Genomic DNA, 10,524 nt, shown 5'->3' on the forward strand with positions numbered 1-10,524 from the left:
TAGGTTCTCTTATATTCCCTACATTTTTTTATGAGAGTTGACTTCAAAACCACACCTCTTGTTATTAAATTTCTTGCCAATGAACTCTACATGTTGCAATTCGTTTTATAGTTTCTCGAAGGGATGACACCCGGATTCCCACCGGTTCTCCCCGGAAATCACTCGGAGGTTCCCGTAGACTGCACCGATCCATTAATCATCGCGGAACTCCGACGCACTTGGACTTGGACGTGGACCCATTAATGGTACACATTCTCGTCTCGCAGGGTGTGTACTGGACACGCAGACACGCCAATCCGCATCGCGCGTATCACGGCGTAAGGCGAACCTTAGAAGTAGAGACGCTATTAATTAGAACTTGGCTGATGATGGCACGATGCTCCACTCTGACTTCTCGCCGTATGGCATGGATAGTTTGCCAGATAGCTTCTACTATGGGGTAACGTAACAGTGCTCTAGCACACACACACATGGTACGACACGATAGAATGATATGACGATTTGTAAAAATTGTAGATCACACCACTCCCTCCTCACGATCGCCGATCGGTGCCGCGAGCGCGCGAGGTTATTTTCCTGTAAAACAAATACCCGCTGGTCACTCATTTTCATGCTATAATTGACATTAATTTAACTAGCTGCATACAGAGCTGAACTTTGCGCGAACTGGGGTACACGCTTAAACTTGGTCTCGTTCTACTTGCGATGCGAAAAATCGTTTGCGCTTGTGGGAGTTTTGTGTAATTCGTTCTTCTGCGCGATGTTCACATCTTTTGAACAATTTTCTCATATTTACAAACTTATCAGATTCATCCGAAGCACATTTCTCTTTGATCGATCACTTCTGATGTCCTTATATATTGGTTTTCACCTCGTTTTTCTTTTCTTCACTTGCCTCGAAGCTCTAGGAAAAAATATTGCGACCCGGCACACCGTATGCAGCAACGTTCAAGGTTTTACCGGGTCGGTCCAAACATTTTCCACCCATTAGGTTTCACTTTCCCGGATACGTCACGGATGACCGAAAAGTCGGAGGCGTGCGCGCGCGCGCGCACCGACACACAGCACGTTCGTACTATCGGTTTAAAACTTCCGACCCGCACGGTGACACGGTATCAAATGACCAAATGTTCCCGTGAAGCGCATCCGACGCCGACTGTCCCCAACCGTAGCACCACGATGGCATCTTGTCGGGGAAAAAGAAGGGAAAACCCGACCGGCGACCGTGAAATCTGTCCGATCTCTTCTCGCGATCGGTTTTGATAATCGGCACACGATTGCCAACACAGACCAAGAGACAGGGCGCATGTCCGATCGGAGCACCGGTAGAGGAGCAAAACGGAAGCAGGATGAGCTGCAGAAGATGCCCTGGACGAAGGACGTTACGATCAAAACAATGCTACCTGTTGCTCGCGGGTGTTTTTAGTGAGACGGTGAGGATCGTGTCGTTACAATTCACACGTCTTGAATGACACCTTACTTTGTTGTTTTGTCCGAGCAGCCGGAATGTCTAGCCTAAACCGGAACTAACTAAAGACAAAAAAAAGGGGGCCTCAGGAGAATGTTTTTCTGACTCCCAGAATTGATCCAGAGTTAAAGGTATCCGCAAATCAATCCTACATTATAACTCTGCATCATGATACTACAGTGTCGCCTTATCGAGCCCCGTTCATTGGTCGGTCAGTTTGGCACACACTGGCGTAACTCTCTCCGCAAAGAAACCCATAAGGTGCCTTTACACTGTTTTCAGGGCCAATTCGTCGGCATCAAGCTGCTCTTTGTTGGTAGTAGGCAGTCAATTGCACGTGCACGGTTTTTGTTTGGCATCGTTAGGAAACACTTTGGGCTTGTTAAGTTTAACTTTGCCATTATCGGTAGCAACATTGACGCGACGAGAAAAGGTCGCGTTGTTGTCGCGTCAATGTTGCGACCGATAATGGCAAAGTTAAACTTAACAAGCCCAAAGTGTTTCCTAACGATGCCAAACAAAAACCGTGCGCGTGCAATTGACTGCCTACTACCAACAAAAAACAGCTTGATGCCGACGAATTGGCCCTGAAAACAGTGTATCAGTTATCTGGCGGTGTCTGCCACAGCGTTCGGAGCCACGCTATATCGGCATCGGAAACCTCGACAGTGGTCTTGGGTGCGGATTCTTATCGCCTCAGGGCCGCAAAATAACCGATGACGGTGACATGATTTCGAAACGTCGCCCGGAACACCTTCACCGGGGCATGTGGTTAAGAAATAGACGCATATTTTGCGTACAACAAACACTTTATGAGACTCATTTCACCAAAGTAAAGAAACGAACCACGACTATCGAGCACGCACGCACGCGATCAGCTACTCAGCACAACGAGATCAGCACGAAATCGGCAACCTCCAACACTTGCATCATCGCGACTATCTGGCGGACACCCGGGAACGCGCACTCGCGGACTTATGACTCGTGGTCCGGGTCGTGCTATCGCTACTAGCTGCCACTAGCGACTAACGACGACTAAGCGCACGACGGCCAAACAGCCAAAGTATGCGCAGTCGCTCCAAAGTGGGCCGCATCACTCTCACTAGAGATGCTCTCTTGCTTGCACACTCGAGCTCCAGAATCACACATTCAAACTTTCAACGATGGAGGCGACAGGTTGTCTTGATTAAGATGTCGAAGTGAATGTCCTGTGAATTGTACTTTTTTTTAATAAACATATTTTACCACTATTGGGTAATCTGCCAAAGCACCAATTAACTCTTGTTCGTCTCACAAACGTAGTAAAATAAATATGATGCTCTTAGTTCAGATTGACGCATCTCACTCTACTAGTTTCGAATCATTAGTATTTCTTGTATTCGCACTCTACTAGTTTCGAATCATTAGTATTTCTTCATTGTTCTCTCTTTCCGACTTCGTTTTGTTCTCGTACCAATTCTCCAGTTCATAATTTGGCATTGTAAAATAGCATAAGTATGTATTTATGTCTATCTTCATTATTTTTAGTGTACCAATTTAAAAGCAATGATTTCAACAATTGCTAAAAGTTTTCAGGACTATCAGAATTTAGCATATAACGTTCTTGTTATTTTTAATCTTCTTAATTCAATTAAAACGGACTTGAACTTTGAATTATGTTACCATACATACAAAGAGGCAAACAAAAATAGCACGGAAGCAAGTAATGGTAATTAAATTAATCTCACTAACTCACCAAAGAAAAGATTAATTTAATTTTGTCTGAATGGCGGCCTTATCAGACAGGCCACCTTTGAACTTTGTTCAATCTCTTTCGCTCCCGTCCTCGTTCTTTTCGTAATCATCTGCACGACCTGCAAAATTTAATGGTCAACATACCGCCACATGCACCCTCTTATCATTGCTTTGTTTATAGTACATAAATAAGAGAAAATTTCAATTTGAAAGTAAGAAGTGAATGGCAGCAGACGGTTCGGTATCAGTCTCAACGTAGATTAAGCTATGTTAACAAATTAGTTTAAATTTTTGCTCACAACAACAAACATGAACCATCCAGAATCGAGAAGAACACTGCCTTGAATAATGAATAGCATTATTTGTAACATTCAGTGAATGTCTCTGAGTTACGTGTTTGTTACGTCCAATTATAAATCATTTCACATCGACAACATCGACAGTGGGAAGGTAAATCCTTCGCCGTTCGTTCCCCGGGCGGAAAATCATTAATCTTTATTAGCCACCGGCACGAGCATCCAATGTGGACGGTAGATAACCAACCGGTGGACGCACGGCTCCCGGGAGCATGGTTTGCGCCCGCTGGATACGACTCTAATCACGACGTCAATTTACGTCGAACCAAGAGGAGGACAAGAGAGGAAAAGTTTTCTGTTCCTGTTAAATTACTTAATTGTCATTTTCCTTTTTCCAACACCGGCGAACGATTAGCATACGGTGGCAAATGAAGGAGGAAAGGGGATCGTCAGAAAGAAACTCGGACCGGTCAATCCGTGGCCGTGTCTCATCTACAGCTCCATGAGCACGTCCAAATAGAGTCATCATCTCCGGTACGGCATTTGTTGGCCGATGCGTCTATCCAACGCATTTGCCTTCGGTTTTCGGATGTTACTCATTTTCTGCAATCTACAATTCAAATCAACGGATTTTTTTTTTCTTCTGTCAGTTCTCATTCAAATAGACCACGTGAGAGAAGAAAAAGCAAAGGGAAATGAACATATGGAGAGGGTGGGGAGGGGGGGGATAGGGTCTGGGGGATCGGAACAACGCGAAGGGCTGATCCAAAGTCATACCAATTCTGTGCGAATTGCTTACAACGACTTATTTTACTTCAGTGCATCTTTTCGTCATGCAAAAAACCGATCCGATGGAGAAGCGTGGTGTTTTGTAATATGTTTGTACTAAAATTGAAATAAATCATTTGTACTAAAGTTATATATCGATCAGAAAAGTGTCCAAAGGTTTCGGCACAAAGAAGAAAATATTCTAAAATAACAGATGAAGAGAAGAGACGACGAGGACTTTTATATAAATATCATTAAATGCAAGATGAGATTTTTTTTTATTATGCTCTTACTGTTATTCGCCCCGAGGGCTTTATAACGACTAAACTTAAAATTAATTACAAAAAAATAGCAAAGGGTAGAGGGCGCAGGGTCACCGCACGGAAGGACTAAGCAGGAGAGGAGAGGAGACGAGAACGGAATTGGAGTTGAAATCAAACAGACTGTAAACGTCATTGAAGGCAGACCGTGCCCAGAGGAACGGGTCGTTTTGGCCGTAACGTAATTTATTGTGAACACTTGAAACAATTCAAATGCATAGTTGGTAATGAAAGTTATGGGAATACGATTAAATCGATAAGAAACAAATTAAAAGCACAATAGATAAACGATGTTCATAAACAGTTTGTGCGAAGCAACAATAAAACATTTAACTCGACTTCCTTGCATTTACCTTCTTGAACAATGCCGCTGCACGCTGCTTTCGTTCCGCCATCTCCTGCTCATCCTTCACGCGCTGCGGGATCGGTGGGTTAAAATCGGGTATCTTATTTTCCAACCGCTTCTTTCGCCCACGGGTCGCCGGTTCCTCCAGCAAACTATCGGCCGATTGCTGGTTGATGTTAGCAATGATTCCCCCAATATTCGCCAGCGAATGGCCAGGTGTTGCACTGGGTCCTTCAATGTCGTTTGCATCCGTTGATTTCGGATCGGATTTTTTACCACCCCTTTTAGGTTTACCATTTGCGGTTGCAGCATTTGTATTCCCTGTAGCGCCCTTTCTCCTTCCAGTTGCTTTTGGTACGACAAAATCATCGTCGTCGTTTTTCTTTGTTGATTTCTTTTCTTCTCCAGCATCCTCATCGCCCTCATCAATAGTATCCAGATCAATCGATTCAACCGATTCGGCAGCGGAGGACGATGCTTTCTGTTTCCTCCTCGTTGCTGGACCAGCCGCCTGCTTGGCCTTGCGAGGACTTGCTCCTTTCTTCTGCTTCGGTTTATCCTCGGCCGGATCGACCTTTCCCGCCATCGTATCGACCGCGTACTGCACTCGCTTGCTCACCTTCAGCCGGCTCTGAGCGACGGCACTCTGGACCTTGAAAAAGTCCTTTATCGATGCCTGCGACTTCCGCTCGTCTAGTCGCTTAAGTACCGGCAGCAGAATATCGTTCGTTTTCGACTGTGTCCAGCCAAACTTTTGCCGCGCATAGTCACGCAGCCGATCCGCATCCGGGTAACCCCAGGTGAACTGTTCCTCGCTGCAATCGACTGTCGGCCTCAGGTACGCCTCGACCACCCCCGTACTCGGAAAGCCCTCGTGAATGTCGATATTTTTCAGCTTCGACTTTAGCGCCATCCGTGCGCCAACTGTCGCCCCATTCCGTCCATGCTGCCACCAATCGCGAAATCGGCGCAAACCGGACAGTAACGACATCATTTCGGATGTTTCACCCGCCTGCTCGGGGGTCGGCGGAAACGAGGCCAGTATCTCCAATGCCGTCACCGCACCGATCCCATGGATACCGGTCGTATAATCACTGCCCACCAGGAGCGCCAGCTGAATCAACTTATTCCGATCCATGTGGAACATCTGTTCGATCGCCTCGATCGTAAACTCTTGCACCAACTTTTGCTGGTTGAAAAAGTTCTTGTACACCTTCTGGCCACCGAACAGCCAAATATCACTATCGTCCGTGATCGTCCCATCGGTCATCTCGATCTGGTTCAAAAACGCACACTGCGCTTCCGCCTCCATTGGCGCCACGATGTACGGGACACCGAAAAGCGACAGCAGCTCCATGCAATCGTTTCGCATCTGCTCGGTGATGGACACCCCGAGACGGTTCTGTTTGTTCTTCTCACGCTCCAGCTCTCGCTCGGTTTGGGCCAGATCGAGGGCCATCTGTTTCAGCTCCAACGGGGTACGTGATTCCTTCAACGTGTCCGCCATCTCGGTGATCAAATGTTCCGCATTGACCGGTTTCGGTTCTGCAGGGGCCGATTGCTTACTGGTAGACGGAACTGGTTCACTGTCAATACTGGGAAACAACTCTTTGGCTACACCGCTACCTGATTTCTCCACCGGAACACTTTCATTCACAACAGCGCCATCCTTAGCGGATACATTTTTCTTTCCCGATGATGGAGGTGTTTTGTTGACGAAGAAAGGTTTCGTTACGTGGGGTACAACCTCGTCCGGTTGATCGGCCTTCGTATCCTTTCCGGGTGTTCTTGCGATCACTAAGTGTTCAAGCGTTCCCTTCTTCACGGGACTATCTAGAATTTCAATTACAGGAACTGGAGCACTAGCTGATCCTTCATCGGCGTTTTTTGATAAAGGAAGTGAATTCTTTTCAATGCCAGCTTTCTTCTTGGGAGAAATTTCTTTGCAGGGGGTTTTTTGACCTTCTACTGTTTCGGAGTCATAAATAATGGTGCCATCACTATCATAATCATTGTCTGCTGTGGTCAACTAAAAAATAGAAAAACAACATTCCTTTGAGTTAGTCAACACAAATATATTCCGTCGAGTAGGCGAGCCTTACCTTTTCTTTGTCGATCGGGATCGTATCAAGCTTAATATCATCCAAATTGACCGCATTGGCACTGGCTTTCAATTCCTCCAGCTGTTGCTTTAGTGTTTCGCTTAAACGCTTCAGATCCGCACTCGCTTTTTCTCGCTCCTCCACGACAATACAGGGCTTGTTTGAGACGATATCAAGATCGATGACCGGTGCGCCTTTCTTCAAATTTTCCAGCTCCTCTTTTAACTGCGCGTTGATATCATCCACATTTTTTATTTTAATGCCGAAGGATGGTGGTTTTGTAGTTAAAAGATCTTTCGGTGTGTCATTTGGCTCGTTTTCTGCCACTGTTACATTACTCAAAGATCCTTTACCGTCCGTTATCGGAATGATGGTCATAGGAAGTTGCTCGGAGGTTGATTTTTCTTGTCCTTCTTTTTCAACATCCATGTTGTTTTCCTTTTTCACAAAAATGTCTGCAAAAATATCATCTTTGTCGCACACACCCATGTCTTCCTCCTTTATAAACACCTCCACAGCCTTCTTCTTCTTCTGAGTAGTTGAGACGTCCGACAGCTTCTTTAAATCGTCGATAGTAAAATCTACGATCGGATTAAAGTGTGGTTTGAAGTGGTTTGTACTGTTCAGCGGAAGGGAAATTCCCGGCAATGAATCGTTCAGATCATCCTCTGGAACGTCGATAAAGTCTGAATCAGATTCAGTGTCCTCTTCGACACTCTCTTTGCCCAAAGATTTATCATCGCCTTCAATCTGCTTTGATGTGGTGGGTTTCTCGCAAGATGACATTGCCGGTCCCTCAACAATAGACGCTCCGTTGTGTACGAACATTTGTGACATCGAATCATTTATGTCGCCTCCATCAACATCTTGCGTTTGGTGCAAGAGCTCATTAAACTCTTCGCTTGTTAGCCCACCGTACTCAAGCATAAACCCGCGGGCCAAGCTTTGGGCCGCATTTCCGAGCACCTGTTTTTGGGTGCGCGACATCCGAATGTCATCATCGTCCAGCTCGATCAGTGCGTGTGGGTTCTCGTCCTGCATGAGCGACATTTTTATCGCCAACTGTAGTTCCTCGTCCATTTCCTTGTCGTCATCGTCGAGTGCTTCCGCTCTGCTAGTTCCTGCGCCATCCTCCCGAGCTAACTTTGCAAGCTTGGGAGGTTTTGGTGCCAACTTTTGCTCCTCTTCACGGGCCTTAGCTTTCTCGATGGCTTTCTGTACATCGCGCACCAGCAGAAAACGTGTGTTCTCATCAGACGCAATTTGCTGCGCTGCTCGACTCGACGATGTTTCAACGCCTTCCTCGTTCAGCAGCGACTCCAGCTCGACCAGCGACAGACACTTTCCACCCATTTCCTTTTCCGCTTCCTCCAACTCGACCTGCACCTGGCGCCGTTTTAGAAGTCGGTTCATCTGGAACGACGAAAACGAGTTACTCTCCACCGGAAGCTCGTGTAGCCTTCCCCAGGACGATTGTTTGCGCGTTTCTTTGATATCGTTCAGAATCTCGTGCCGGACGTCGGCGGGAAGATTCTTGAAGTACACGCTCGTCACATCGATCGCGTTCAAGTTGAGGTGATAATAGTTGCGGGAAGCCTTTTCGTCCATTGAACTATCGCTCCGATCCAAATCGATCGGTTCCTCGGGGGCTTTCAGTGGTGGCAGTTTAAACATTGCGTCCGGTTCTTCCTCCTGGCCCGGTTGTTTGCTGCTGCCAGCCCCTCCGCTTGTGATCGCTTTCTTGGAAGGAGAGATGAGAATGTTCGTCGCCGATCCGAGGGCTTGCTGAACCACCTTTTCTTTGGCCAACGTCTCGAGCAACAACTGCTGTATGCGATCCGCTTCATTTTGGTAATTGTTCTTGCTTTGATGACGCTTGGCCTATTGAAAATTTAAGAAGCATAGATGAGCTTGGGTTATAACTAATCAACAACATTCTATCTTACAATTGTTTGCTTTTTTAGCACCGGAACACCTCCATCGAAGACAAAAATAGGCTTAATGCGATAGTACATCAGCTTGCACAACCGGTGGAATAAACCGAGGACGTGCGCGTTCGGAAGTGCGCTACCCTTCGAATCCTGGAATCCTTTTATCACTTGATGCAACCAAATCGATATGTCTGCAAAAATAAAGCCTCATTAACTACCGAGCACTCACGACGCCAAACTATATCAACAATCGGACTGACCAACGGCCAACACTTTGTTTTCCAATGTGTCCAAAGGAACAGGCTTGCCCGCCTGCTCGATGAGTTTCCACAGTCCCAATACTCCCATCTTGCCGTAGCTTTTACGGGAGTTCCCGCAGGAGTTTACTCGCGGAAAAGAACCACAATCTCAACAAAGCCTGCCTTTTGCGACTACTTCAAGAAATTACATGTCTGGCGCAATACCACAATTTGTAGAATTGATGACAGCTCGTTCGCCGGTGTAAACAAAACAAATATGCCCGCGCGCGCGATATGTTTATACCTACGAGTTCAGAGTTGTACAGCGCAATGTAACGTTTGTCTTGGCAGCATGTTCTTAGCATAAAACTAGACGAAAAGCATTTTATTTTTGAAAACATTGTTTTCATGGATTGGAAATTCGTTCAACTGTTTTAGGGTAACGTAGGCAATTAATTCAGTTAAAATTAGCCAACGGTTATCAACCAGAAAGGTATATTATATTTGAAAATGGTAAAGCTAATCGAAATATCAGCTCAGGGTAAGTTCGTGATGAGAATCCAGAGTTCCAGAAATAAAATGTACAATTAAAGCAATAAACATGTCCAGTATGATGTTGCATCTTGAATTGTGTTGGTAGTTGCGGGAAAAATAAACTCTAGACACGGCTATTAGCACATTATTGCAGATCCTTCCTCCAATATCGTTATTTCAAAAACAAATTCTTTCCTTTAACTAAAACTAATTTCAACAAATTATGTTGGCTCTTTTTATAACTTTAACCGTTGGCCTTTTATTTACTTCGAAATGAAATCGCTGAATTACAATTTTTAACATTATTTAAAGTTTAAATAGAAACGTACGTGTTGCATATTTTGAGAACGCGTTCGTTCATTTGTTTATTGTAAACGAAACAAAATTCCCAATCAATCTAGCCAATGCTCATCTTTACACTGCTTTGTAGGTAGTATTGAACAATATTCAATCCTTTCCGGTGACTTACAAAATTCCACAGCGATTTCACAGCCATTTACGGAAAACCATGAAATTCTCGGTTGGTTGGGGAGAAAAAAAACGTTGGAAAACGTCTGCCCTGCTGTTGTTCTAGGAATTTTCTCTTTCTCATCGCCGTCGGCAGCACCTCTCTGTTTTTCTTCTGCGCTTTGTCGCGGAACATGTACACACAGCATCCACGGTCCGGCGTTTCTCCCCAGCAGCGGGAGCATCTGCTCTCAAGACACGACGACGGAGCATAATCATCTGCCGTTTGAAAAGGGGGGTCTTTCATGCTCGATGCGGAGCGACTCGGCTCACAGATGT

General features: G+C 45.5%; 1 protein-coding gene across 1 annotated transcript; it reads right to left on the reverse strand.

The window, feature by feature from the left end:
* Positions 1 to 4,765: 4,765 nt before the first annotated feature.
* On the reverse strand, positions 4,766 to 9,394 carry LOC131265672 (DNA excision repair protein ERCC-5). The gene is made up of 4 exons (XM_058267962.1): positions 9,226 to 9,394; positions 8,981 to 9,156; positions 7,035 to 8,915; positions 4,766 to 6,961 (listed from the first exon to the last, which is right to left on the reverse strand). The coding sequence occupies exons 1-4, from the start codon at positions 9,311 to 9,313 to the stop codon at positions 4,916 to 4,918; spliced, it is 4,191 nt and encodes a 1,396-aa protein (XP_058123945.1). The 5' UTR covers positions 9,314 to 9,394; the 3' UTR covers positions 4,766 to 4,915.
* Between the last annotated feature and the right edge of the window lie 1,130 nt (positions 9,395 to 10,524).

This window comes from Anopheles coustani, chromosome 2 (assembly GCF_943734705.1).
Source record: "Anopheles coustani chromosome 2, idAnoCousDA_361_x.2, whole genome shotgun sequence".
In the NCBI taxonomy this organism is placed as follows: Eukaryota; Metazoa; Arthropoda; class Insecta; order Diptera; family Culicidae; genus Anopheles; species Anopheles coustani.

What these genes read in the sequence shown, in the direction of transcription:
- LOC131265672 (XM_058267962.1), bottom strand. Translation starts at nt 9,313, where the DNA reads ATGGGAGTATTGGGACTGTGGAAACTCATCGAGCAGGCGGGCAAGCCT. An exon ending in AAACAAAGTGTTGGCCGTTG is followed by an intron (nt 9,157 to 9,225) that starts GTCAGTCCGATT and finishes TTATTTTTGCAG; the next exon opens with ACATATCGATTTGGTTGCAT. An exon ending in TCCCGATCGACAAAGAAAAG is followed by an intron (nt 6,962 to 7,034) that starts GTAAGGCTCGCC and finishes TCTATTTTTTAG; the next exon opens with TTGACCACAGCAGACAATGA.